Source organism: Ogataea angusta (genome assembly GCF_019207475.1).
Source record: "Ogataea angusta isolate 61-244 chromosome Unknown 61-244_NODE_4_length_877678_cov_91.023368, whole genome shotgun sequence".
NCBI lineage: Eukaryota > Fungi > Ascomycota > Pichiomycetes > Pichiales > Pichiaceae > Ogataea > Ogataea angusta.
Window position 1 is genome coordinate 798,887 of NW_025065218.1, and position 25,987 is coordinate 824,873.

At 47.0% G+C, this 25,987-nt stretch overlaps 13 protein-coding genes across 13 annotated transcripts; 6 read left to right on the plus strand and 7 right to left on the minus strand.

Moving 5' to 3' along the window:
- Positions 1-108: 108 nt before the first annotated feature.
- On the minus strand, positions 109-3,396 carry KL928_002466 (uncharacterized protein; the record flags this gene model as incomplete). The annotated part of the gene is made up of 1 exon (XM_043202945.1): positions 109-3,396. The coding sequence occupies one exon, from the start codon at positions 3,394-3,396 to the stop codon at positions 109-111; it is 3,288 nt and encodes a 1,095-aa protein (XP_043060671.1).
- A 200-nt stretch (positions 3,397-3,596) lies between these two features.
- On the minus strand, positions 3,597-5,657 carry KL928_002467 (uncharacterized protein; the record flags this gene model as incomplete). Its single annotated transcript, XM_043202946.1, has 1 exon — positions 3,597-5,657. The coding sequence occupies one exon, from the start codon at positions 5,655-5,657 to the stop codon at positions 3,597-3,599; it is 2,061 nt and encodes a 686-aa protein (XP_043060672.1).
- Positions 5,658-5,759: 102 nt separating this feature from the next.
- KL928_002468 (uncharacterized protein) lies at positions 5,760-8,861 on the plus strand (the record flags this gene model as incomplete). Its single annotated transcript, XM_043202947.1, has 1 exon — positions 5,760-8,861. One exon carries the CDS (start codon positions 5,760-5,762, stop codon positions 8,859-8,861), a length of 3,102 nt encoding a protein of 1,033 aa, XP_043060673.1.
- Positions 8,862-9,045: 184 nt separating this feature from the next.
- KL928_002469 (uncharacterized protein) lies at positions 9,046-12,144 on the plus strand (the record flags this gene model as incomplete). The annotated part of the gene is made up of 1 exon (XM_043202948.1): positions 9,046-12,144. One exon carries the CDS (start codon positions 9,046-9,048, stop codon positions 12,142-12,144), a length of 3,099 nt encoding a protein of 1,032 aa, XP_043060674.1.
- A 9-nt stretch (positions 12,145-12,153) lies between these two features.
- On the minus strand, positions 12,154-12,792 carry KL928_002470 (uncharacterized protein; the record flags this gene model as incomplete). The annotated part of the gene is made up of 1 exon (XM_043202950.1): positions 12,154-12,792. The coding sequence occupies one exon, from the start codon at positions 12,790-12,792 to the stop codon at positions 12,154-12,156; it is 639 nt and encodes a 212-aa protein (XP_043060675.1).
- A 133-nt stretch (positions 12,793-12,925) lies between these two features.
- On the plus strand, positions 12,926-13,417 carry KL928_002471 (uncharacterized protein; the record flags this gene model as incomplete). The annotated part of the gene is made up of 1 exon (XM_043202951.1): positions 12,926-13,417. The coding sequence occupies one exon, from the start codon at positions 12,926-12,928 to the stop codon at positions 13,415-13,417; it is 492 nt and encodes a 163-aa protein (XP_043060676.1).
- Positions 13,418-13,462: 45 nt separating this feature from the next.
- On the minus strand, positions 13,463-15,604 carry KL928_002472 (uncharacterized protein; the record flags this gene model as incomplete). The annotated part of the gene is made up of 1 exon (XM_043202952.1): positions 13,463-15,604. One exon carries the CDS (start codon positions 15,602-15,604, stop codon positions 13,463-13,465), a length of 2,142 nt encoding a protein of 713 aa, XP_043060677.1.
- Positions 15,605-15,667: 63 nt separating this feature from the next.
- Positions 15,668-16,783, plus strand: KL928_002473 (uncharacterized protein; the record flags this gene model as incomplete). Its single annotated transcript, XM_043202953.1, has 2 exons — positions 15,668-15,710; positions 16,350-16,783. The coding sequence occupies 2 exons, from the start codon at positions 15,668-15,670 to the stop codon at positions 16,781-16,783; spliced, it is 477 nt and encodes a 158-aa protein (XP_043060678.1).
- Positions 16,784-16,827: 44 nt separating this feature from the next.
- On the minus strand, positions 16,828-20,736 carry KL928_002474 (uncharacterized protein; the record flags this gene model as incomplete). Its single annotated transcript, XM_043202954.1, has 2 exons — positions 16,828-20,302; positions 20,483-20,736. The coding sequence occupies 2 exons, from the start codon at positions 20,734-20,736 to the stop codon at positions 16,828-16,830; spliced, it is 3,729 nt and encodes a 1,242-aa protein (XP_043060679.1).
- A 622-nt stretch (positions 20,737-21,358) lies between these two features.
- KL928_002475 (uncharacterized protein) lies at positions 21,359-21,911 on the plus strand (the record flags this gene model as incomplete). Its single annotated transcript, XM_043202955.1, has 2 exons — positions 21,359-21,559; positions 21,642-21,911. 2 exons carry the CDS (start codon positions 21,359-21,361, stop codon positions 21,909-21,911), a joined length of 471 nt encoding a protein of 156 aa, XP_043060680.1.
- An 86-nt stretch (positions 21,912-21,997) lies between these two features.
- KL928_002476 (uncharacterized protein) lies at positions 21,998-23,962 on the minus strand (the record flags this gene model as incomplete). The annotated part of the gene is made up of 1 exon (XM_043202956.1): positions 21,998-23,962. One exon carries the CDS (start codon positions 23,960-23,962, stop codon positions 21,998-22,000), a length of 1,965 nt encoding a protein of 654 aa, XP_043060681.1.
- A 232-nt stretch (positions 23,963-24,194) lies between these two features.
- Positions 24,195-24,749, minus strand: KL928_002477 (uncharacterized protein; the record flags this gene model as incomplete). The annotated part of the gene is made up of 1 exon (XM_043202957.1): positions 24,195-24,749. One exon carries the CDS (start codon positions 24,747-24,749, stop codon positions 24,195-24,197), a length of 555 nt encoding a protein of 184 aa, XP_043060682.1.
- Positions 24,750-24,977: 228 nt separating this feature from the next.
- On the plus strand, positions 24,978-25,976 carry KL928_002478 (uncharacterized protein; the record flags this gene model as incomplete). The annotated part of the gene is made up of 1 exon (XM_043202958.1): positions 24,978-25,976. The coding sequence occupies one exon, from the start codon at positions 24,978-24,980 to the stop codon at positions 25,974-25,976; it is 999 nt and encodes a 332-aa protein (XP_043060683.1).
- Positions 25,977-25,987: the final 11 nt, after the last annotated feature.

Sequence of the window (25,987 nt, forward strand, 5' to 3'; positions counted from 1 at the left end):
CTAAAAAAGCTGCTCATTAGAAAGCGCGCAGAGCTCGAAGTCCGCAAACTTGAAATATGGAACACGAAAAAGAATCTCGGAGAGAGACCTATTAGAAAGATCAAGTGATCATCTTTCAATCTCTGGAAATATCGTTTCCAAAACCTCCTGTAGGATCGTTAGAACCAGGTGTCTGTTTAGTGTTTGGTTTTGCAGAATTTGAAACGTTGTCTCTGCAGCCAATCTGGAGTTGGACGCTCCAAAAATCTTGGAACAAGTATCAATGATGAAAAATTCCAAGATCCTTTTAGCATGCTGTTTGGTCTTGGATTTCTCCAATAAGGTTCTAGGAGTTCCTGACTTTCGGAACGACCCATTTGGCCACAGGGAGTCTTGCAACATGGTAAGGATACCGGCCACAGTTGAAGAGTCCTTGAACCTCCCATCAATGCTGACTCTCACCATTTTCTCGATTGTGGAGCCTAACAGTTGCTGCAAAACTAGCACGATAGCCCGGCCCCGTAGCCAGGCCTTAGAGTTCTTGAGCCAGAAGACGGCGATCAGGAAGTCGCTGATAGGTCTCACAAATGAGGAGAATTTTGCTTCCTGTCCTTCGAGGTTGTCATCCAAGCTAGATAGCTCTTTTTGCATCTCCAAAGTTGGCTTATTGTCAACATCATTCGCAGGGGCCTTGTTTTGCAGCTGCCACTGGTTAGATATGTTGTTGTACAATTTTGAGGCCATATTCACTGCACTTTTCCCAGGGTTGCCTAGCTTTCCAAGTCTCTGACGCGAGTCGTCCGGATTGATGTCGAATAGTTCCGAAGACAGGAAGCTGCGGAAGACTCTGTCCTGGCAAACTTCGCGGTTTTCAATCAGTGATTGCAGGTAGCGCTCAAGTTTTCGCTGTCGCTCAACGATCAATGATCGCTGCTGAAATTTGAGAACAACCTTACGCTTGGGAAATTCCAGATCTCCAACTCCAGCGTACTTGCTCCTCAGATAATTATTCAATTTGAAGAACTGGCTGAATCGTCTTGCAACCATCCAGCCTGCAATCACGGTGTTATCAGCTGTCAGCTTTTGCACCTCAATTATGTACATAATGCATTCTTTTCCATCTTCAAATCCATTGAGGTATGATTGAATTCGCACGTTACTCTTCCCATAGAGTGTGTTGTCGCTTTCTTGGACAATGTATTGTTGCTTCTGCAACTCCTTCAGTTGCAGCTCTTTTTTGAGTCCTGCTTGAGTCTTTTTCAGGATCTTCAATTCGGAGACGTTGTTGGTCAGCTCTGCCTTGTTTAAAAGTGGCTCTATAATGCGTAACTGCTGTTCCAGTTTATCAACTTCCGCTCCCAGCTTTTCAATCTCGTCGCCCAGATTAAGATTTCCAGGGGCAGCCAGCCGCAGCTCTTGAGATGATGACATGGTCATATCATCGTCCAAGAAGGTGTCGCTCTCGTCATCGTCAAAAATCTTCATCGATTTTGTTGAGTCTTTATCCTCTGATAGTTCACCGTTGTTGTCGAACAATCCATTTGTCTCCACATCCTCCCCGAAAAGGTCGCGTTGGACGTCCTTGCTCAGAAGCCGCGACACGCGAGGAGTGCTTGTACCTGACGGAGTCTCCGACAGGTCTTCTGAGGATGAAAAACCGGAGTTGAATTGATACAAACTCGGTCTTTCTTGCTTTTCATCTGCCAAGTCAGCGAGTACATCCTCAACCGCACGAAGAACAGCATCGCTCACTTTTTGCTCCTCGTTCCCAGTCTCTTCATAATCTGCCAGTGGATCGCCATTGGTCTCGTCTTCGTCGATTTCTATGCCTTCGCTTTTTGGTTGTTCTTCCGCTGCAATTAGTCGCAAGTAAAGATCAGATTGCTTGAAAGCCAAGTAATCGGTTTTCTGCATTCTCTGATATACCTCGTTCTGTAGCTTGAATAGAGATTTGCGAGCTTTGTAATAAAGTATAGGATCCGCAGGTTCTGTTTTCACAAATTGAGCAACGTTGAAATAGCATTTAGAGTCTATCTTCAAAATCGGACTTTCAAAGAATTCCTCGAATATTTGACGTATGTCGTCACCCTGAGACATCGTCATAGAGTATTCTAGGTCAGACTCGTTTTCGCCGCTGTCTTCGTCCGAGAGATCGTGATTGTCCTCCAATGGATTTCTCAGTCCTTCAGCCACAAGCCACAACTTGAGCAAAGGGGTGCGTCGTCTCTGTTCCATAAATTCTGTGAACACGGACAGTTTTGCAGGACTATTTAGTATCTCAGCAAAAGTGATGTCCAAGTTGGCATTGACATTTGGTTCTTGTTCTGCAAAAGTAGATGATGATTTTAGCAATGATAAGAGACGTTTATCGGTCGCGCTGCGTAGGGTAGCAAGTCTCTCTTTGTACTGCTGGTTGTTGGTGTTTTCGCCACGACTTGCTTTATTCAATTGTAGAGTCACGTAGTACTTGTACTGTTTTAGGTCTGCCACAGACTGGGTCTTGTTGATTTCACGCAATATACGCTGGAATTTGGCTGCATCGCTTGTTGGATTTAATCTTCCTCTTGAAATCAGTGAGCGCGAATTTTTGAGATTCTCAACGCTATGTTTACTGAGCGCGCTACGAAACCGCTTAACGTTCAAACGGTCCTTCATAGCATTTCCAAGACTCTTTTCCACAAGCTGGTTGTAGAAGTCGGGGTCAGAAAGCATCTCCACGATCTGGAAAAATACGCATTTCTCCAAGATCTCTCTAAGAAGCAGGAATATTGGAGGAGACTCTATTTCCTTTTCATCGACTATCAGCGGGAGAACCTTGGATATCTGTTGTGAGAGCCATCTTTGTATGTCGTCTCCGGGGTCAACGCTTTTCAGCTTGATCGCCGGATGCAATTTTCCCTTATTGTAGCAAGATGCAACGATTTTGTCAAGGTCCCATGTATTGGTGAAGGATCTAATGGTACCGAGCTTCTTGTTCTTCACAACCTCTTGTGCAGTGACAAAATTCGTGTAGTGGTCTGTGATCAATGGCAGGACACGATAGACTAGTGTTTCTGTCAAATCTATCTCGCTCAGTCTCTGCTGCAATTGAGTAACAACATTGCCTATTTGCACCTGGACCTCAATTAGAAATCTCTTGTCGGGGGTGATCCGCGTATACCACGACTCTACAAAGTCTCGCGTTATCAGCAAAATCAGATTGTGGAGAGTGTCACTGATAATGAAGTTTTCAGGATATAGCTGGTTAACGCGGTCTGGATCTGCTTCTTGATTCAGCTCTGAAACTTCTTTTGCCCAATTATGCGACTCAGTAAACTTCAAACGTGGAAACCTTGTCCGATGCTTTTCGTTTAGGCTCCCTATCGATTCTGGCAAGTGACCGCCCACTCGTAATAACATGTAACCAAAGATCAACATAGGAATTGTCGACCCTATAAGGATCAGAAAAATGTGCGAGCACACATAGTAGCCCGCAAGCGCTGCGACTACCGCTGCGCTAAGGAATTTTAGCTTTATCCGTTCGGTTCGAGTTATGTTTCCTGCAATTTTCTTCTCTTCATTCATATATATATACTAGCGTAATAGTATTTTTTCGTTACAATATTATTTAGACAAGTTTAATCCGACTTTTCACCCTCTAGTCTGGCCTCCTCGTTGCGTTTTTTCAGAACTGCATTTCTGACCTTAGACAATAAACCAGCATCGTGGTCATTCACTCCGCTTGCTGCGATCTTGTCAGCGCTGTCAAGGTGCACAAAACTGGAGCTGCTCGATGATGGACTTGGGCTAGACTGGTCCCTGAGCTGCAAAGCATCGGGAAAGATAGAGACGTCCGAAAGGTTTGGCATTCTGTTTTCGGTAAATCCGGATTGGGTTGATGCCCGCGACAACGACCGAGATCCCGATCTCGATCTTGACTGGGACCTTGATCTTGATCTCGAGCGTAAGTCTTCCACCTCTGCTTCGTATTCTTTCTCCAGCCGGGCCAGACTGTGCTTGTCCAGCTTTGGAAAGACTCTAGGCCCCAGTTCATTGATCACCTCTGTAATCTCTGCAGAAAGACGTTGCCTTTCCTTACGTAATTCGTCCAAATCAGTGGATCTTGGAGAGAGGGATAGGACCAGCGGTCTGATGGACTTGAAAATATCCATACCACCTTCTCCCATAACAAAAGCAGCGTACGTGGTGGAAACAAGCAGAGCCCACCAAGAGGCAAAAGTAGCAACGACATTCCAGAAAGTGTACTTGAGCAACTCATATTTGAAAACAAGCACGGTACCGATTGCAGAATAGATGAAGTAGCATATTGGTGCAGCCACTAAAGCAATGAGAACCTTCCATGAACCCAAAACGTCGATGGCTTTTATTTTCACACTCGAACTAGCCAAGGCGGCCTTCTGTTTTTTCTTTGATATAACTTTGCATGCAATAAAAACGGGGGAAAATAGCACTGTGCCAGGGAGACTCAACACCAGCAGTACTAGAAGCCGCGCCAGCCGAGTCGTAAGTAAGAACAATGTACGCCAACGGTTTTTGGTCACCGTTTCCACCTGGTAGTCTTTGATTCCCAAGTACGCCAATCGTTTGTTATAGCTTGTCACACTCTCCTTCAAATGCCTGATCTTTGGGTCATCTTTGAATTTGCTGTATCCAATAAGCAGGTTGCGATTCATCTCCACAACCACGGGCAATGGAAGCGGTCTGCTTGGATTGGAGTATAGTCTTCTTGCAGCTTGGATAACCTGCAACGTCTCGAGGTCCGGACTTTGAATGGTCACAGATTTTAAAGCAGTAGTGATATTTTCCATAAGAGCATCGACAGTCTTTCTTGGATCCTGCTTATAGGCCTTCGCCTCCTCAGGGCCCACCTTGATTGGTTCTCCGAATTCCAAAACTGCTCTGGAACGGAATTTGTGTGGATGGAAATAGTTCATGCCACACGGAACAATATTGACTTCTGTGCCTTCGTATTCAGCCACTGTGCCCAATGCCATGATCCCGACGCCGGGCTTCAATGGCAGAAGCTCGGTACGATCGTGGGAGCCGCCCTCACTAGCAATTCCGATGAGCTCACCTTCCTTGAGTCTTTGGAAGACCTTTTTGAAAACGTCATGGTTGTCAACTTTTGGAGCACTTTTGTAGGAGGTTCCGCACATGAGCATCTCGATACCTTTTGATTTGGTCATCGGCTTTGCAAGTCTTAGTTTAGTGTCGCTGATAATTTCTGCTATTTTCTGGTTTCCCGCACTTTCGGGGAGCCCTATCAGCCCTTTGACCTCACAGTCTGTGGTGAATTTCGTCCCTTCCCCAACAATGGACAATTCGTCGTTGTTGTAGTCCTCGTAACGGATTATGCCCTGTTTATTGGTCAAGAGGTCCTGCGCCCTTTCCACAGGAATTGCTCCACTCCACTTACTGAGCTGGCCTATAACGGGTCTTCTAACAGAAGCAGCAGCTTCAATGAAAAGCGTGCGACGTCCGTTTATCTTGTGAATGGCATGGGTAACAATCGCGGCGTCCAAAAACTGGTTGTGATGAGGAGCGATAACGACCAGGGTCGCCCCTTTGGAGGGCAAATTGTAGGAACCACGGACCCGGACCTCACGGAAGAAGGTATCGATGATAAGATGGCAGAACCATAGAAACAGCTCGTCCAGCAAATCCTTCACGATTTGCATATCGTTAATTTGGGGTCTGTTAAAAAATGGGGCTTGTAGCACTAAGCGTAGAAAAGTGACGGAATTTTCAGGACAATTTAAAAATAATACCCTAAAAAAGCTATGCGGGTTCGCTCAGTATTGGCAAGAATTTGGCTTCTAGGTCTTGCATTCTTGTTCACGCTGACCCTTGTTTCCGCTGGCGATGAGATCTCTCCCTATTCGGACCACCCGCTCGAAAAATCTCTCGGAGACTTCACTGTCACCAATCTGTTGTTGGCTTCCGATGTCGAGGGAAACTTGCACGCTCTCAACCGAGTGACGGGCGAGGTGGTGTGGACTTTTGTGGGGAACACACCGCTGGTGACCATCAAGGAAAGCATCGACCCAAATATATCGGGGGCTGACCCCTCTGTGGGATCTCAGTTCTCGGCGTGGATGGTCGAGCCGTTTGAGGAGGGCTCCATATACTACTTCACACAAGAAACGGGATTGCAGAAGCTGCCCGCCTCTGTCCAGCAGCTGGTCGCAAAGTCGCCGTTCTCGATCGGAGACGAGTTCGTATACACGGGAGTCAAACGGACGGGAATTGTTCGAATCGATGCGCGCACCGGTGATTTGATAGATTCTTTTGGGATACCCGAGTCTGCGCAAATCTGTCCGGTAGAAGACCCGACCGACCCTGTCCAGCCAGTCATACTGCTGGGGAAGACTACTTACGAACTTAGCATCCACTCGAAAAATAACACCGCCTGGAATATCACATACACTTCGTGGGGTCTGAACAATCTGCACACCAATCTCGCAGCCGAAAATGTTCACAGCGTTGATGATCTGTATATCCAGCCGTTCCACGACAACTCGCTGCTTGCTCTTGATTCCGGCACAAAGTCGGTGAAGTGGGTTTCGAGTCTGCCGTTCGTCACTGTGAACGTGTTTGACGTTTTCTTGGAGGACGGAGATAATAACAATTTCATTGTGCTTCCACATCCACTCAATAACAAAAATGTCACCACTACAGGCGACTCCACGTTTGTGGACAGAACCAAGGGCGGGTCATGGTTTGCCATGAGCGAGACAAACTATCCCTCCCTGGTGAAATCCGCCCCGTTGGCAAAATACGTCTCCAGTGAGCGTTGGAGAACACCTTCGATATTCGCAAACGCCGAGCTTTTGGGAATCGCCATTTCCGGAGTCCATGACAGGTCCATGGACAAATCGCAAAATCACATCGACCTGACCAGTCCAAGACTACCGGCATCGCTTTCCTCGACAATATTTGAAGATCCTTTGAATCGCAAACAAAGAAGACCAAGAAAATCCCGCCCGGGGCTCCCCGAAACAGAGGAGTATCTTGCCATAGATCCGCCTTCACAATACGACATCGCAACATTGCCCTCTTCGTCAGGAAGAGGCACGCCGCTGATCAATCTTGTATACCGTGCTTTTGAGAACGTTGTCATGACAATGATCGGCGTGATGATACTGGTATTCTTATCGAGAATAGGTATTTTACCGCCCCTGACGCAAATATTGAGCCGGTTCGGGCTTTTCAAACGCACCCAAAGTGCCGTTGAGATCGTCGACATGCTACTCAAGGACGATGTTGTTGAATTGGAAAAGAGTTTCAATTTGATAAAGAAGGAGCGGTTTGGAGACATCGAGACAGAGAAAATGCCAAAGAAGGTGATCATTGTGGAAACAGATAATAAGAGCGAGAACTCTTCTTCGTCTTCATACAATTCTTCCAGGCCCAATGAGGAGGCCGCACAATCTGAAGACAAAGACGGCCAGCAACCTCAGCCACGGAGGCGCAAGAGAGGCACTCGTGGAGGAAAGAAGAACAAGAAGAAGGAGACAGGAGGCTCTACCTTGGAAGATGGTACTGACACCGTGCGGAGCAGAAGTGGTTCTCAGAAGGGCTTCACTAACTCTGCCATCACTATTCCTACCTCAACCAGCAACATGACGATTTCAGACGAAATCCTGGGTTACGGCTCTCATGGAACAGTTGTGTTTAAAGGAAGTTTTGAAAACCGCCCAGTCGCCGTTAAGCGTATGTTGCTGGACTTCTACGATGTTGCATCCCACGAAATCAATTTGCTACAAGAAAGTGACGATCATCCAAACGTGGTCCGCTACTTTTGCTCGCAGCAGAGTGACCGATTCCTGTATATTGCCTTGGAATTGTGCGGGGCGTCACTCGAGGACGTCATTGAGCTGAAAAAAGAGGATTCCAACGAGTTGCTGGGTAAAATGAAACCAGTCAACGTCCTCTGGCAGATAGCCAACGGGCTGAACCATCTACACTCCCTTAAAATAGTTCACAGAGATATCAAACCGCAAAACATCTTGGTTGTTCCACCAAAGAAGATAAGCAGCAGCGATAAGGAGATGCCTTTGCGGCTGCTCATCTCTGACTTTGGGCTTTGCAAGAAGCTCGAAAACGATCAGTCTTCTTTCCGGGCCACCACTGCACATGCTGCTGGAACTTCTGGCTGGCGTGCGCCTGAGCTTCTCGTTGACGATGTGGCCGAAACTGAGTCGCAGCTCAGCCAGCTCTCATTGATGAGTGATCGTCGTCTAACGAGATCGATCGACATTTTCTCGGCCGGTTGTGTTTTCTACTACGTTTTGACCGGCGGACAGCATCCATTTGGTGATCGCTACTCGCGCGAAAGCAACATCATCAAAAACCAGTATAACCTGGATCTTTTGGACACGTTGGAGGACCGCTACGAAATACGAGATCTGATAGAGTCGATGATAGATCAAGACCCTGCCAATAGGCCCGATATGAGCCTGATTCTGAAACATCCTTATTTCTGGTCCATCGAAAAGAAATTGGAGTTTTTGCTTCGCGTCTCTGACCGCTTTGAGATTGAAAGAAGAGATCCTCCGTCAGATTTACTTCTAAAGCTGGAGAGCATAGCACCGGCCATCATTGGCAAGGGGTGGTTTAGAAAGTTCAATTCTTCATTCCTGGACAATCTTGGCAAGTACAGAAAGTACAACGACGACAAGTTGATGGATTTGCTCCGGGCTCTGCGCAACAAATACCATCATTTCCAAGACTTGCCACCAAATTTAGCCAAGCAAATGAGCCCTCTTCCGGATGGTTTTTACGCTTTTTTTGCTGGTCGGTTCCCCAACATGTTAATGGAAATCTACGCACTGGTGGAGAGAATATTGAGAGACGATGAATATCTTAAAGCATTTTTCTAGCCGATAAATAAAATAAAAATCGCATTATCACATAAGATTTAATTTCGCGGTGCAAGGGGTGTGGAGCAGTATAGTAACAAGTAATTCCGCAAATTGATCTAGTTTTATTTGTGGATTGATCTGGTCAATTAGCACAATTTGCTACTTCTCCTGTTCCCAACTCTTTCGATTATCAAGTTGATCAATGCCTTTGGGTCAGAAACCGACAAGGGAGGAGATCCGCCTTGCCGAAGACAAAGATCACTCCAAATACTGGAGGAGATGGGGAACTTATATGGCTCAGAGGGCTTGGGGGCTGCCTCGTGAGGATTACACGGCTGATGGAGATGCATGGCAGTTTGACTTTGAGACTTCTAGGTCTAGAGTCTACAGATGGACAGAAGACGGGTTAGGGGGTATCTGCGATAACCACCAATACATCTGTTTGAGTTTAGCCTTCTGGAATGAAAATGACGACATTTTGAAGGAAAAACTGTTTGGACTTCCTGGAGGTGTTTCCCCAAAGAGTGGAAATCACGGTGAGGATGTTAAGGAAATGTACTATTACCTGGACAACACGCCAACCCACTCATATACCAAGTTTCTATACAAGTACCCAATTGGTAAATTCCCCTACGAGCAGATTTATGAGGAGAACTCCAAGAGGTCAAAATTGGAGCCTGAGTATGAGATCACCGATACCGATGCTTTCAAGGACAACAATTACTTTGACATCTTTTTCGAAATGGCAAAGGATGCGGATGATCCTGAAGAGCTTAATTTCAGGATCACCGCCTATAACCGATCTCAGGCAGCAGCTCCCCTACACATAATGCCACAAATATTTTTTCGGAACACATGGGCTTGGGGAGAAAAGCAAAATGCAGAAAAACCAGTGCTTTCAAAGGAGTTCCCGAACTCTGAGTATTCCATCAAGGTGGATCATTTTAAGTTAGGCGATCGCCGTCTTGTTTTCGCTCCTGCCCCAGGTGTGGATGAGAATTCTGAAGACGTTGAGCCAAAACTTCTTTTCTGTGACAATGAAACGAACTTCAAGCGACTATACGATGTCGAAAACAAGACAAAATATACCAAGGATGGCTTCCATGACTATATCGTTGACGAGGTCGAAGAAGCCGTCAACCCAGAGGGAAAGGGAACCAAAGCATGTGCTTGGTTTGTGTTTGACGAAAATGGGGGGATTCCTGCTGGTGATTTTGTCACCATAAGGTACAAATTGACGAAAAGCAAGGAGATAGAGTTTGACGAAGAGGAGTTTGATATGGTGTTCGAAGAACGCTTGTCTGAAGCGGACGAGTTTTACTGGAATATCTCACCTCTTCCACTTCCTCAGGAGCTCCGCAACGTGCAGAGACAGGCTTTCAGTGGACTGCTTTGGAATAAGCAATTTTACCATTTTATTCACGACTTTTGGTACAGAGGAGATCCTAACTCAGACATTGCTCCCGTGATCGGCAGGGCCAACGGGAGAAATAAAGATTGGAAAAACTTGTACAATGAAGACATCCTATCGATGCCAGATGATTTCGAATATCCTTTCTACTGTTCTTGGGATACGGCTTTCCATACAATTCCGTTTGCAATGATTGACCCAGACTTTGCCAAGAAGCAGCTCGACTTACTCACTAGAGAATGGTATATGTCTCCTCAGGGGCAAATTCCAGCATATGAATGGAACTTCTCTGACTCAAATCCTCCTGTTCAGGCGTGGGCTGCTTACAGAATATACAAGATCGAGAAAAAGATGTACAACTATCAAGACAGGCAATTTTTGGAAAGGGTGTTCCAAAAGTTTTTGATCAACTTCACATGGTGGGTGAATAGGAAGGATCCCGATGGTAATGGTATCTTTGAAGGTGGTTTTCTGGGTTTGGACAATATCAGTCTTTTCAATAGATCTGAGCCTCCTGCAAATGTTGAATTGTTTCAATCGGACTCCTCTGGATGGCTGGCCTGGTATGCTCTGGTCATGATGAACATTGCTTTGGAGCTTGCAAAAGAGAATCCCGTCTATGAAGATGTGGCATCGAAATTCTTTGAACATTACTTGCTCATTGCTGATGCAATGTCCTACTTAGCGCCTCCGGGTGTCTCCAACGAAGAGACTTTGATCCCTACCCCAGAATCTTTGTGGGACGAAGAAGACCAATTCTTTTATGACAAAATTCATTGGGGAGGCAACAAAACCTCTGCCATGAAAGTTCGTTCTTTGGTCGGATTGATTCCTTTGTTTGCAACCTGTACCCTTGAGCCTGAGTTGTTGGAAAGGTTCCCTAATTTCAGAAAGAGACTGAATTGGCTCATCGAGAACAAAAAGTACTTGATCGAAAGAAATATTGCATCCATGGAAACCAAGGGCTCTGGCGATAGACTGCTGCTTTCCTTAGTCAGCAAGGAGCGTTTAGTTGCAATTCTGGAAAAACTGTTTGATGAGAACGAATTCCTGGCACCTTATGGTATTCGGTCACTCTCGAAGTATCACGAGAAAAATCCCGTGTCCATGAATATAAATGGCCAAGAGTACACCATCAATTATCTGCCTGGAGAGTCTGACTCTGGTCTTTTTGGAGGTAACTCCAATTGGAGAGGACCAATTTGGTTCCCTACAAATTTCTTGCTCATTGAATCGTTACTTAGATTTTATCTATATTACGGTTCTGATCTCAAAGTCGAAGTTCCCAAGGGCAGCGGACAGCTTTTGAACTTGGCTCAGGCTGCTGAAGAAATCCAGCAGCGCCTGATCCTTCTTTTCTTACCAAATGAAAAGCATGAACGTCCATATCATGGTCCAAACAAAGATCCACTATTGACCAGCGAATACTTTAGAGAGCTTGTGAACTTTTACGAGTATTTCGATGGAGACACGGGACGTGGACTGGGCACCAAATGGCAATGTGGCTGGACAGCTCTTGTTGCTCGGTTTATTCAGGATGTGGGAGTCGCCTGTAGAACTCCCAACAGGCCTCGGCACAGACGGTCGTATTACGACGAGGATGAAATTAAAAATTATACACCACGGCCATCTCCATTTCCGCTTCTTGTTCGGCGCAAATCTGGTAAGTCGCTGTTGAACCTTACTGCAGAAAAGCTGGACATTGAAGAGGACGAGAAGGCTGCACACAAAGTTCCTGGTCTGAGCCGTAAAGCATCGATCAAAACCATGAACTCCGACAATATGGACCAACACGAAGATCTGATGAAGCAAGTGCGTGATGCAATGGCCAATTATAAAGTGGAGGACGAAATTGTTGTTTCAAGTGAGGAATTCGAAACCAAGAAATGAGCATATATTTTAATGGAATTTGCTGATAATTGTAAGGAAGATCAACATTATAAGAACAGCGATGATTCCATAGGTAATCATCTTGTTTGTTGCGAGGCGGCGAGTCATCGTTTTCAAAGTGGCGAGCGATCTGTCCACGTAGGTGTCGGCCTCGGTTAGGGTTTCGCGCGCATTCAAAATCTGTTCCCTCTGCGAACGGAGGTTATCTAGAATTCCGGTACCGACGGTTTCGGTATCCAGAGCTGTTCGCGTGGCCTCATTGAGCCTTTGCGTGGATCTGTCAATTGAGGAATGGGAATTGAGTAATTTCTGTCGTTGGTTGTAGTCGTCTTGGCTGCTGACTCCCAAAAGGTTGACTCTATCGTTGTCGTCCATCAGCGATTTGAGGTCGGACTTGAGTCTTTCCAAGTCTTGTTTATACGTTCTAGTCTTGGCGTTGTAGGAAGATCTTTGATGGGTGGCGAGCTGGTGCACTTCTAGAGACATGGAGTCGATAAGGTCATAGCCATCGTCTATGAGCTTTTCGACCTCTCTCATGAGATCCACACGTGTATTCTGGTCTGCCAGACCATATATCTGGCTCAGTTTCTGCTGGGCCTCCGAGTAGGCCAGCTTGAAGTCGGTCTCGTAGTTATCAAACAAGGACATAAGGAATTCTTCCAGATAATGCTGTACTTATTTTTTTTAAAGCCGATCGACGCCTCTTTTCTCCGAGTGCTCCATAACCGGGGCCCGAGCCAATAATTTTCAGGACTAAAGTAATCTACATAAAAACTCCTTCATGAGAATCGCAGCATTAAGAGGCACGAGGCCCTTGTTCAGGGCGCCTGTGATACGCACGATTCCGTATACACAAACGAAGTGGATACGACCACTCCATTCGACCACTCCTGCCTTCCACGGACATATCAAAAAGCCGAACCCCGGAGAAGAACTGCACATCACTTTCATCACCAAAGACGGATCACAGAAGACATTTGAGGTTGCCGAGGGCGACTCGATCCTCGATATCGCCCAGGCGAACCATATTGATATGGAAGGTGCCTGTGGAGGCTCGTGCGCCTGCTCAACGTGCCATATTATAGTCGATCCTGATTATTATGATTTAATCCCCGAACCAGATGACGACGAGAACGATATGCTCGATCTGGCCTTCGGACTAACCGAAACGAGTCGTTTGGGGTGCCAGGTACATATGACCAAGGAGTTGGATGGCATCCGCGTGGCTTTGCCCGCAATGACAAGAAACTTGCAAGTTGGCGATTTCAAATGAGCTGAGCGTCCTATACATAATAATGGCTCTATAATGACATTTCGATCATTGCAGGTTTTTCCCAAAACTAATCTTGGCCACCTCTATGGGCACGTTCAGCACTGCGCTGTTGGTTGAGTGCTTTTTGAAGCCCAGCTTCAGCGTCAGGTAGTAGAGCTTGGTGAGGTAGCATATGCTGAAGCTAGGCAGCAGGGTCAGTTTTCGAATAGTAGCGTAGTCCCAGTTGAGTTTGATTTTGAACCTCGTTGAGTAGCCCTCGCTGGTTTTCACCCATTTCGGCTGGCTCCGCAAAATAATCTCTTCAAAGACTGGTAGAGTTTTTTGCGCCAAGCCGATGTTTGAGAGAGAGATCAGGTCGTGGCACAGCTGCTTATCTATGCCCCGGCCTGTCTCTCGGGCGAGCGATTTTAGCTCTGCAAGATAACTCGAGAACTCGTCTTTCACGTTCATTATAGCGTTTGCCGGGGTCTCTGCCTGGAGCAGAAAGTCCGGATCAAAAGTGACGGGAATCGGCGATGGCGAGGAGATTGTGCACGACTTTAGTGCTGGGCGCACGTACACGATCTCCGGAAGGTGCGATGAGGCGGAATCCAGCTGGATTTCCACCTCATTGGAAAAAGGAATAGACTCCATTTTGGAAACTAGCGCATTAAGTGTCTCGTCGTTTAGCGATTTGAGACTGGTGAGCGAGCTGACAGGGGCAAGCTCGCCTCCGTGCGGAGACGTCACGGGACTTAAAATAGGAGACTGGAGCGGTACCTGCGAAAGGACCGACGCCTGCTGCTGCTCGATCTCTGTCGACGAGATCTTGGAGAGCACGCTGGGCACAATATAGCCGAGTCGCACATTTCTGCTTATCGAGGCTTCGAACCTGAGTTGGTTAGGTTTTTCAGAAGATTTGGCATTTGGGAATCCAAATAGCTTTTTCTTGTACAGTGGAAAAGTGGTGCTATTTTGGTACCTGTCTGTAGTGTGCGAAATTATTGGCTCTGCAGACGATTTTAAATTTATTTTCTTGAGCTTTTCTGTGGTCGAGCTGAGCTCGTCGACTTCGCGCTCGTTCTCGACTCCCGCAGACCGCAAGAGCTTGAACTTGGTGAGCTTCTCTATTGCCTCCTCGGCAGCCCTGGAAACCCGTTCCAATTGCTGCTTCGTGGACTGTTTTGCCAGGTTCTGGTTATCTTTGTAAGAGGGTAAGTCGAGAGACTCGTCAGGGATGAATCTGAAGAAATGCTGCTCGTCCTTGATCATGATGAACTTTTTCATCGGGTCCTTCTTGTAAATGTCCTGATGCTTGCCGATCATGCGCACTGTGATGGCATACGACACCGACTGGCCGTTTTCGCTCTGGTCGTTGAGCAGAATTGGCGAACCAATGTCCTGCAGTCGGCCATATCCCAGCGACTCGTTGATCGCAATGTGTCTGGCTCTGCCGCTGAAACTGTCGCGGTCGAGCCCAAACGAAGGTGGCAGTTTCTCAAAATGCTCGTATATGTGGTGATCGCATGAATTTTCGAGTAGTGTCTCTGGCAGTCTGAAATAGAAGAATTTCTTGTGTTTGCTCCCTGGCTCGAGCACCTTGGACTCGGGAAAGCCGTAATAGGTTTCGTCGAACGGGTCGTACGTGCACTGCGTGGGCGTGGGGAAATTCGCCGTCGGATAGAACCCGTCCATGTAGCATGCTCCGAAATCGAACATTTTTAGAAACGTACGTTTGGTCACCTTGCCGGTCATTATGGACGGTATGGTGACATAGCCCTCGAGCGACACCAAAAACATCTCAAAGGGAACTCGTGTACTCGTCGGGTTGTGCACGGTGACACAGCCAGTGACAATATCTCCAGCATGAAACTCTTTCAGGGGGTTACCTCGCTCAATGCTCTTCCCCATCTCAGGGAAGGTTTTCGTGGCTCTGATGGTGATCCTGACAGGCGACGTGATTCTGTCCAGCTGGTCCAAATTGTTCAGCAGCAGTCTCTCGTTATCTCGCGCATGGAGCAACTCCTGATTGCGCACGGTGTTGTTTGGCCTATACGAAGGAGGATCCTCGTTGACAACAGTATGGTAGTCTGGCAGTCCATCAGCGCGTGAAAACTGCTCGATCTGCGTCAGTGTCCTGTTGAGAAGCTCATTGTCGGTCTCGAAGGTTGGCAGAACATCGTACGGCATAACCTCAGAATCTGACATTGTGACAGAGCCAAATTTAAAGCTATTTTTTAAATGCATATTTAATTTTCATCCGATCTAAAAATGGCCATAGTGTTCAAATGGCCTTGGTTGGGCATAGCGGTAAGTACGCGTACAATTGGCCTTCTAACATATTAGATACCTAGTCTGCTCATTGCATCCATCCAGCTGTGCGGCCATTACCTGTTCTACAGAGACAGAGTCGATCAAACCAAGCTGCTGATTCTCGCCGCGTTGGTCTGGTACTCCTACTATCTGGCCATCTATACATCGCCAGGACACCCACCCAGCGACTACACAGTGGACAAATCCCAGCAGCCGCAAAAGCAGTGGTACAAATACTGCTCCAAGTGCAAGCATTACAAACCAGAGAGGACTCACCATTGCAAAACATGTAGACGCTGCGTTCTGAAAATGGACCACCACTGTCCATGGACAATGAACTGTGTTGGCCACGAAAACATGCCCCATTTCATGAGATTTCTTACGTGGGTCCTCGTAGCTGTCTCTTACACGTTCTCGTTCTTAGTGAGAAAACTATCCTCATACTACAAAAACAGAAACCTGCCGGCTTATTTAGTCAGCAGGAAAGAGCTTGCTCTTGTGATTGTGTGCGCACTGCTGTGCGCCTTCATCCTGTTCACGGTCGGAATCCTCTTCTTGCGTACTCTTTTCAATCTTATCAGCAACGAAACCACGATAGAAAGCTGGGAACGCGAAAGAGTGCATTCACAATTCTACACAGAAAAGTTCTGGTCCAAGGTGAGAGCAAACCACCAGAGAATTCACGGCAAGCCGCTTCCCGAACTGACGTCCTGGAAAACCAACTACAGAGAGCTGAAACGCGACTCGCAGATACCTCCAAACTTCTCATACGATGACCTGGTCTTTCCGTACGACTCCGGCTCCGCATTTCAGAATCTGTGCATGGCTCTTGGACCAGTGCGTCTCTGGCTTTGGCCTTGGGGAAAGCCTAGGGAAAACGGGATTGACTTTGAAAAGGTCAGTGAGGACGAAGACCAACTGAATCTTCCTTGGCCTCCGGATGGATCCAATTACGATAACGATCCATCTGATGAAATAACCGTGTCGTCATGGATTAACGATCTCGGCGAGACCCTTGACGACTTCGGCGTCGACCTGGCCACAGAACCTTACGAAGCACCAAAAGATATCTAATGATAGTCTGAAATACTATATTATACACAACTGCTAGAAAACCATCACTCAGCCTGATTATTGGTGTCAGCACTAGTGTGGTCAGTTTGGGAAGGGGCACCCACAGAGACCACAGTGTCGGGGCCCGTGCTCACCGTGTCTCCCGCAGAATCGATCAGTTTGCTTCCCGCTTGTTGGTAAGCCTGCGGACCTTGCTCAATCCAAGCTCTGAATTGTTTATTAGCTTCTTCAATCTCGCCTTCATCCAACTCCTTTCCGAGTCCAAACTCGCCATCTAGGGCGTCCTGTAAACTCTTCATCCTGGCTTCTTTGCCCAAACGCTTTTCGTCCTTGCTGAATGCAGTGTCCCGCACAAACACATCATAAGAGCCCGGCTCAAACACCAATCTGTACGTCTCCTTATCAATCTTGACCCTCAGCTTGGAGTCTGCGATACCATCAATCTCTCCCTCCTCTTCCTCTTCCTCTTCAACGTTGGACTTCAAGAAAGGAAGCAAAATGGCGTTAGGATCAATACCTTCTGTAGGATGGGACATGGCGTAACTGGTGAGATAGTAGTTCCACTTCTCTTCTGGCGTTTTCGAGTCATCACGGATCGTGGTATCGTCCAATGCCAAGAATGTGATGGTCGTGTCGTTGGTAGCCTTGTTAAAAACAATCTTGAACATATTCTCATCCGAAGCCATCAGGTTGCGGACCTGCATTCTATAGATGATTTGGTCCCTTGCGGTCGTCTTAGAGTTGTTGCGGTCCTTCTCCATCAACAGAACAATCTCGGTACATTTCGAATCACTAACAATGTTGTGGCAGTGCTTCAAAAGACCTGAAACTACTTTGTCAACAGTGAACAGCTTGAATGCTTTGTTGCGGAATCCCTGACGGAGGGTCTCTTCAAAGTTGTTTTGGTCCAAAGAGCCCTCAATGACCTTTGCACAGAGGTCCAATGCCTCATTGTACGAGTCGTCACCCTTAATGTTGATACCCATCTCCTCTAGCTGGTCATTGATCAAACCCAAATCCCTAGCAAAAGGTGTCACCTTTCTTGATTTGATTTCTTTGTTCACGCTTGGAGTCATCTGCTTAATTTCGAGCAAACGTTCGTAAAGAGTGTTCAGAAAGCGATAGAACACATAGAGCTGGGTGTTACAGAACATGTTGAACTCGACGCGATCGTCACCGTAGGAGATATTTGGTCTGTCATTCGTAATCCAGTTTGTTTGCGCTCTCTCAATTTCATCGTTCTCTTCGCCCTGCGAAGCGGTCTGAGCAGAGCCCGCGGAGTCAGATTCCTCATCACCATCATTCTTTTTTGGTTTCTTGACCTTCTTCAAGACGTCCCTTAGAAGATCGTTTTCTCTCGACCTCTTTTTAGATTGAGATAGCGTAGGAATAGCTGGCACAGTTTCCTTTGTATCGGGTTCTTCTTTCTGTACTTCCTTCACCTGACCGACAGATCTTCTTGCCATAGCAGTATCGATGAACTTGGAATCAAGGAAGAAAAATTTGGCAATGAAAGATCTGAGGAACCCTTCGATTTTTTCCTTGTCATACTGGGAATATGTCTGGCTGTGAGATAAGTAGCAGTCGACTAGCTTGAGAATGTCCATGAAAACCTCAAAGTCATCGTAATGATAACTCAATTGCGGAGCTGGAATAGGCATCAGTGGATGCAACTTCTTCTGCATTTGCTCTTGCTTGATTGTAGAGATCTCACTAACTAGTTGCTTGTTGGTCAAGAGTTTCTTGTCAATCTGCTTGAATGTCAAACCAAGGTGGTCAAGAGATTTGTAGAAAGCTTTCTGTTCCAATTCCCTCCAAACTTTGTTCCACTCACGATGAGCTCTCTTCCACTCTTCGTCTTTTTGCTTCAGTCTTTTCAACACAACCGGGACAGCAACAGCAGGATTTTCGTGAAGAGCCTCAATAACTTCGAAACCCTTATCCTTATCATACACTTTTCTGATCACTTTCTTGTATATCGTGACAGATGTGTGGCCAAGCCCTGGTGGAAGCTTGAACTTGGCCTTTTCATCTGGTGTCATATTCGCCAGTCGGTTGGCAATCGTCTCAAGCGTTTGAATAGTTCTAAGGTTTGCTTCCATGTAGAAGTCATATTCGTGTCGTTCCTCTTCAATTCGGAACAAAATATCCTCATACTGGTTCTTACGATGCGCGATGAATCCTGATTCCTCAGAAGCCCAAACTGGGTGTCCAGCCCATTCGTCATTCAAAACTTCCCAGCACATTTCATCCCTGCCAGAACAAGGCATGTATGTTTGTGATTTTGGAAGCAATCTATAAGACGGGCCACACGCTTTGCACATCATGAGATCCAGCTGTTGCTTTTTGATTGCAATATTCTCAATATGAAGAGGTTTTTCCTCCCACCCAACAAAGGACTTGAACCAATCAAACAAGTCAGGGAAGCCACCGATGAATCCTTCCGCCTTCTCAACCAGCGTGTCCTTGTCAATAACTTCGCTGGTATAAAGCCTGAGAAACTTGAGAAACTCGTTGTAGGTCTGCTTGTTGTTGATAGCCTTCTTCACCTTATCGAAAAAAGTAATCTCATCCGTGAGATCAGACTCAACAGCATTTGGATAGACAGGCTCCGGAACACCTGGCAGCAAAGAGGGGGTTTCATCCTTCCGTCTAGGCTGCAAAGAAGCACGTATGTTGGACACTGGAGGCTCGTCATAGGGTTGTGTCATCTGATAAGACTTCTGCGTGGGAATAGATTGAGATAGGTGCTGTGAACCCCACCTCTTCTTTTTATCTTTAGGAGGCATTTGGGGCACAGGCTGGCGAAAAGTTGGAGGCTGGAAACTTCCAACAGGAGGTAGTTGAACACTCGACTGCTGCGGTTGGGTTTGTGAATGAGGCTGACCTAGATGTCCCGCCTGTTTCCCGTCGTAATACACCTGCCCATAGCTGTTGTATTCACCCAGCTGCGGTCCTTGCATCCTCCCCTGTTGATCCAGACCAGGAGCCGTTGTATCCGGCATAAAGAGCTTGAAATCTTCAAGCAAGTCGGGCGCATCTCTGAACAAAACTGAAATCTCTCGGTAAACCTCGTCGATCGGTTTTATTCCTTTTTGGTACATCTGCAGATTTTCAAGGAAATGCTTGTAAATGTCTGGCTCGTTGGCGTACCTCTGTTTGATCTTATTCACATAGTTGATTGCTTGATCAAACTCAGCAGGAGACCCCTGCTTCACCTCCTGCTGCTGAAGTGGTTGAGAGGGAGGCTGCTGCTGAGCTTGGTAGTATGGAGGTTGTTGGCCACCATTACCTAACATCTGGTGATATTGCGACTGGGACTGCTGAGGATATTGGTACTCCAGTTGAGAAACAGGATGTTGATTTTGCGGGTCATAAGGAACCGGTCCAGGGTCCTGTCTCACAGTCTTCCCCATTGGGGTTGTAACGATGATGGTATTTGGATCGGCAGAAGAACACTCGATGGCAAAACCTTGAGGCAAAAATGTATTGAATCCATCAATCAGCTTGGGATGGCCTCTGAACAGTGTAGACACTCTTTCAATCACCCCAGGAGTATCGATGCTGCACAATTGTTAGTAAAAATGGAAAAAGAGTGGAAGATCAAGTTTGGGATGGGGAAGGGGGGGGAGAGAAAAGAAAAAACCACACCAAACCGGACCCACCAGAAAAAAAACAAGCGGTGCAAGGTGTACTTACTTTTGGCTCTTGAAGTCCTTCATTATGTCCAGAAAGTTGTTGTAGACGTCTGTCTGGTTCTGGAATTGAATCTTGACCTGGTCAAGGTAGGACAGCGCGTCTTTGACATTCAAAGGCCGATACGACTGGGCAGTGGCAGCAACTTGCTGAGCCGCCTGGTGATCTGCCTGTCTCTGGGCTTGCGACTGCTCCTGCGTGTGCTGCTGAATGGCAGTAGAGACCAGGTTCTGGTGCTGAGTCGAGGGGGACACCATATTTAGGTTTTCGGAAAGCTGCTCTGTTAGTTTTGTTCGCTATGGCAATTTTGAATAGTATCACTTACGTGTTGATTGTCCATATTTTGGACCGAGTATCTGCCCAGGTTGTTGATTCCTGGAAGGGAAGGCAGAGAGTAAAGCGGTTGGCCCGTTGACATGGGTCTGTGTTCCATCTGGTATTCACCATTTTCGAGCGAGCTCGGAGGAGGAAGAACAGGGGCCCCTTGTTGACGACTGCGGATGTTAGTAGGCGTACTCCGGGTGCGCAACATACCTATACGACTGCAAGTTCGCAGGCTGATGGTCTGATGACTCCTTGTTTTGCCACGAATCTTGTGTTGACATTGGGCAAAAAAGTGTTGGTTGATTGGAAAACACTAAAAGTACACGCAAGACACGCCCCAAGAATAGCTAGAGATGTATACGAGCTTTCAACTAGTTTTCGCTCAAATGAAACTTGTGTTAGTCTGAAGCAGAAAAAGATGTTTGAAAAAGCGTGTGCGTGAAGCGGGAGCTATCAGGGTCGTGCACCACCGAGGAAGGACAACATAGGCCGGGTGACAGGGACGTCGAGCTACAGGGCTGTAGCGGAGCCGGCAGGACTTGGCTCGGTTTCAGCATGAACAGCAAGCTTGCAGGGACGCAGTCCTTGACACTGTCGGCCGCTCGGGTGTCTTCACGCTGGCTGCTCACTAAGACTCACGGTGACGAATTTAGACATCTCTACACCCCGCTCAAAAATTTATCAACACTTCTTTTGCTCACCAATGAACGCCCCAGATCGGTTCGAGCTATTCATCCTTCCCGATGGAGTGCCAAAGTACGTATTGTCTTTTGGAGACTAACCAGCCAGGCTTCAGATCACACCGGACTCGAAAGTGCCCAGCTGTGTGCTCATAAAGTTCGAAAGAGAAGACCACACCCTAGGTAATTTACTCAAACAGGAGCTCGCCAACGACCCGCAGGTGCTCTTTGTGGCCTACAAAGTGGAACATCCTCTGTTTGCCAACTTTGTGATGAGATTGCAAACAGAAGAAGGTTACAAGCCCCGGATTGCTCTTAAGAACGCATGCACTAGACTAATCTCAAAACTGGGCATTCTCAACGACAAATTCAAACGTGAATGGGAGCTGAAGGCCTTACTTGCCGAGGGCGAGTCGGACGACATATAATGTACACTAGCTATAGACAGAATCAAATTGGTTACTCTAAGGTATTTTTTTTCGCATTTTGTTATACATGCTAACTATTCCGCCTTTCATATCGATATCTTATCTCTCAGAGCGTGCTTCATAAAGTCGTACTTGACGCTAAAGTATTCGTCGGGACTCTCGTAGAAGTTGCCGTGACCGAGAACGTAGTCCAAGGGAAGCGTCTCGATCTCCTTGGACGGCGTAATATGCGTTAGGTACTGGCCCAGCTCGGATATGACCATCTTGTGATGATCTTTGAAGTTGAATTGATAACTGCCGTTGCTCAATTCAAACATGATATAATTATCATCTCTAGTGTATCTGCGCAAAAAGACGTCTTTGCTGCGACTCGAGGACTTGCGTGCTCCAGACGAGACATCGGAAAGGTGAGCAGTCATGTACTTGCGGAAGAAATCCACCACTTCGATTTCACGAGACAACAAAGAGGGCGTGGTATCTTCAGTGTAATGCGCAACTTGCCAGCCTTCCTCGCTTGAGCTCGAAATATAGAAGACATCCGTCGTGTCGACCATCTTGAGGACAGTTTGGCCTGCATTGAACAAGACCCCAATGGCACCGGATGAGAGCTGGTACGAGAACCCATGCTTGTTGGAATAATCAACCCACTTGCTAACCACGATCGGCTTTTTCATGGCTCTCGCATCGGGTCTCAGTTTCTGCTCTTCTATCTCTTTCATGTTCATCAACGTGGCGGATAAGGTATCGTTTAAAATGCGCATCATCTGGTTCTCCGGATGAGCGTTGGCCAGCTCGTTGGTGATCCGACTTCTAACTGTGTTTCTCACTGCAACAGGGGGAATCTCCTTGTACTTGTTTTTGGTATTATTAGGCGACAGAGAGTGAGGAAGAAGCGTTTTTGGCTGCTCACTTTCGAGGTCCGTTTTGAGGATCTCCACAGGGCTCTTGTAGGAATCGTTTATTCCCACCCGCTGCTTGCAGGTAGCAAAATTGATCAGAGATTCTTCCTTGGTGATAAAGGCAAGATTCTTTGGGATCTGTTTGAGCGACTCGGTTGAGATTTTGGCAGGGAATGGGCCACACTTGAACCAGTCATGCTCAAGAATCTCATCTAGCGAAGGTCTTAGGGTTGGGTCGGTGGAAAGCAGCTTTGTAATCAGGTTCTTGGACTCTGCTGACGCAGAAGAGTCGGGAGGGAACTTGTACTCATTATTCTTGATCCGCTCGTAGATAACTTGAACATCTTTGGCCTGGAATGGAGGCTTGCCAAAAAGCAGCGCAAACATCATGATTCCAATGGCCCAGATGTCAACCTCGAAACTGTGGCCAGTGGCTTTACCACCTAGAACCTCGGGAGCAATGTAATTTGGGGTTCCGCAGATAGTGTATCTCTTGTTGGTGGACGGGCTAACAACTGTGGCCAGACCGAAATCGCCAATCTTGACGTTCATGTCAGGATCGAAAAAGATGTTTCCAAGTTTCAGGTCTCTGTGAACAACCCTTCTTCTGTGAAGGTATTTGATGGCTCCAATAATTTGTACCATGAACAAGCGCACCTCTGGCTCGCTGAGAACTTTCCTGGCTTTTAGCAGGTCCATCAACGACTGATTAGGGCAGATTTCCAGCAAGATGTACACATTCACATCGTCTTCGAAGCAGTCCACGAACTGGACAATGTTAGGGTGAGACATGCTCTTGTGGATCTTGATTTCGCTGAGGAGCTTCGTTTTGGTCTTCTCATTTTTGATAGACGCCTTGGCCACAGTCTTGGCTGCAAATATCCGGCCAGACTCATCTTTCATCTGGAAACATCTAGCAAAGCCACCTTCCCCGAGAAACAGACCTCTGTGGTAGCCTCTTCCATTTCTGGTGCGCACAACGCTTGGCGGCGTCTTGCAAAGCGAACTGAGTTTCTCCTTCTTCTTTTTGCTCTTTGTCTCGGGCTTGGAAACAGAGCTGCGAACCGGCGTCTTAATGATTCCATTAGACGGTGTAGCTTTGGTATTCAATTGGACGTTATTCAACGCCTGCAGGGCTCTTCCGGTGCTCATCAGTACAAGGAGTCGAGATCGACGCAGCTGGGTGAAATGGGCTTCTTTTTAAGTATTAATTGGACGTCCTTAATAGGAAAAATAAAATATTCTTGTTTACCTTGACTGTTTACCTGTTTCCCGATTGGGGCGAAATAGAAATATATGTGTCAAGCCACATGTATAGCCACATGTACAGCCTCATCGGATCGATAACCGTTGCTTCACTATGTACAGGTGCCAGGCGCGTGTTCTACCTGTCAAAACGAACGTCCTGTCCGCAGACGTCTTTGATTAGCGACTGGCTTCTTTCTCGTATTATGTCCTCCACCTCGATCTCGTTCTGGTATCGGTTTCTGATCTGTTCGGCAGAAGCCCTTTTCTCTCTGAGACTTCGCGTCAAGTCCTTGAGTGCGTACGGGTCAATCCTCAGAAGTCGGTTTCTCTCTTCCTCGTCCATTGCCAACTCTTGCGTCTCGACCTCTTTCACCATTTCGTCTGCCTGGCCTAGACAGTACTTGATTCGACTAGCTCTCGCCTGCCATTGAGGAATCAGCAGCTCGTCCACAAACTGTTGGCACGAATCTCTACGAGGCAAAATGGAGTGGCGGGAGCGGTCTTCGTGATGTTTAGTAATGCTGTTCAGTCTGGTGCGTAGTGTATCGTCAAGAAGCGTTCTTGAAAGACGCAAAAAGTCCTGTAGTGAGCGCGACGATTCAATACATAGCTGGCGGTTGATTTCTGGGGGCACAGGAACCTCTCTCTCAGGAATAATATCTAGCTCTGAGGCTCCGCCTCTGGTCCACATTATTTAAGTATGAATATTTTTTGAATAAATTATATTTCGTTGCCATCGAACTTGACATCAAATCGATCGCATTTGATTTTCCATTTTCACTAGACAGAAGCTTCTTCTTTCTGTATTGTCATTATTAGCATCATTGAAGAGCGCCTTCTCAAATCGGGATCATCGATACCCTTAGACCGTTCTCACCAGGCTGTGCTTATAGAATTTCATCCTCCAGAATATTTTACCATGTCGTCGGTACAGGAACTAAGACTAAAAGGCAATGAGAAATTCACAAACTGCAACTATCCAGGAGCCCTGATCCACTACACCGAGTGCGTGAACCTCGATCCAAACGCTTACGCCATTTACTGCAATAGGGCGGCGGCCTTGATTAAACTTGATTGCATGAAAGAAGCAGAAGAGGATCTGATCAAGTCTCTTGAAATTAACCCAGACTACGTCCCCAGCTTGTGCAGACTTGGGTTTCTATATTTGTACGAGGGAAACACTATCAAATCATTGGAAAATTATGTTAGAGCAGTCCAAGTGTGCGCCAGAGAACCACACCAGCTGGACAAATTCAAAGGACGGTTGAAAGAAGCAGTTCGTTTGGCAGAAGGCCGCGCAAAACAACAGGGATATCCACAAAGCTATATCGACAACATCATCCCCTCCACAGTGAGAGCAATACTAGACAACTACAGAGGCTTGGCGAGCGAGGACGCCGGCCAGAGTACTGTGTCAAGTAATGCTACAAACCAATCCGGAGAGTCGTCCATACCCCGTGGACGCAGTTTTGCGACGGCGATCACGGGAACCCCGATGTCGCTGGCCAGCTTTTTCGGCCAGGGTCCAAACCGCGCGGCGAACACCTCGATCAGAGTCGAGACTGGGCAGCCGTCACGTGACGAGAATCAAGCGGACAGAATGGACGAGGATCCAGAGGTGGATATTTCCGACGTGGAGACTACTCATCGGCAAATACACGAGAGAGTCCAAAACTTCATGAGGCAGCAGCAGGGCCAGCCTCTGCAGCCGATGGCGCTGGCACGGAGCCTTGCATCCACCATCACGTCGCAATTCCAAAACGAGCCTCAAGGAGGAAATCTGGCAGACCAGATAGCTCGCGGAATTTCGACTTTCATGGGGCAGGCACAAAGCGAGTCACAGCAGTCCGAGCCAGCGCAATCTTCAACGGGAGACAATCTGCATGAGATGGGTGAGCTTCAAGAGGATTTGGACTGAGTGTATAATTA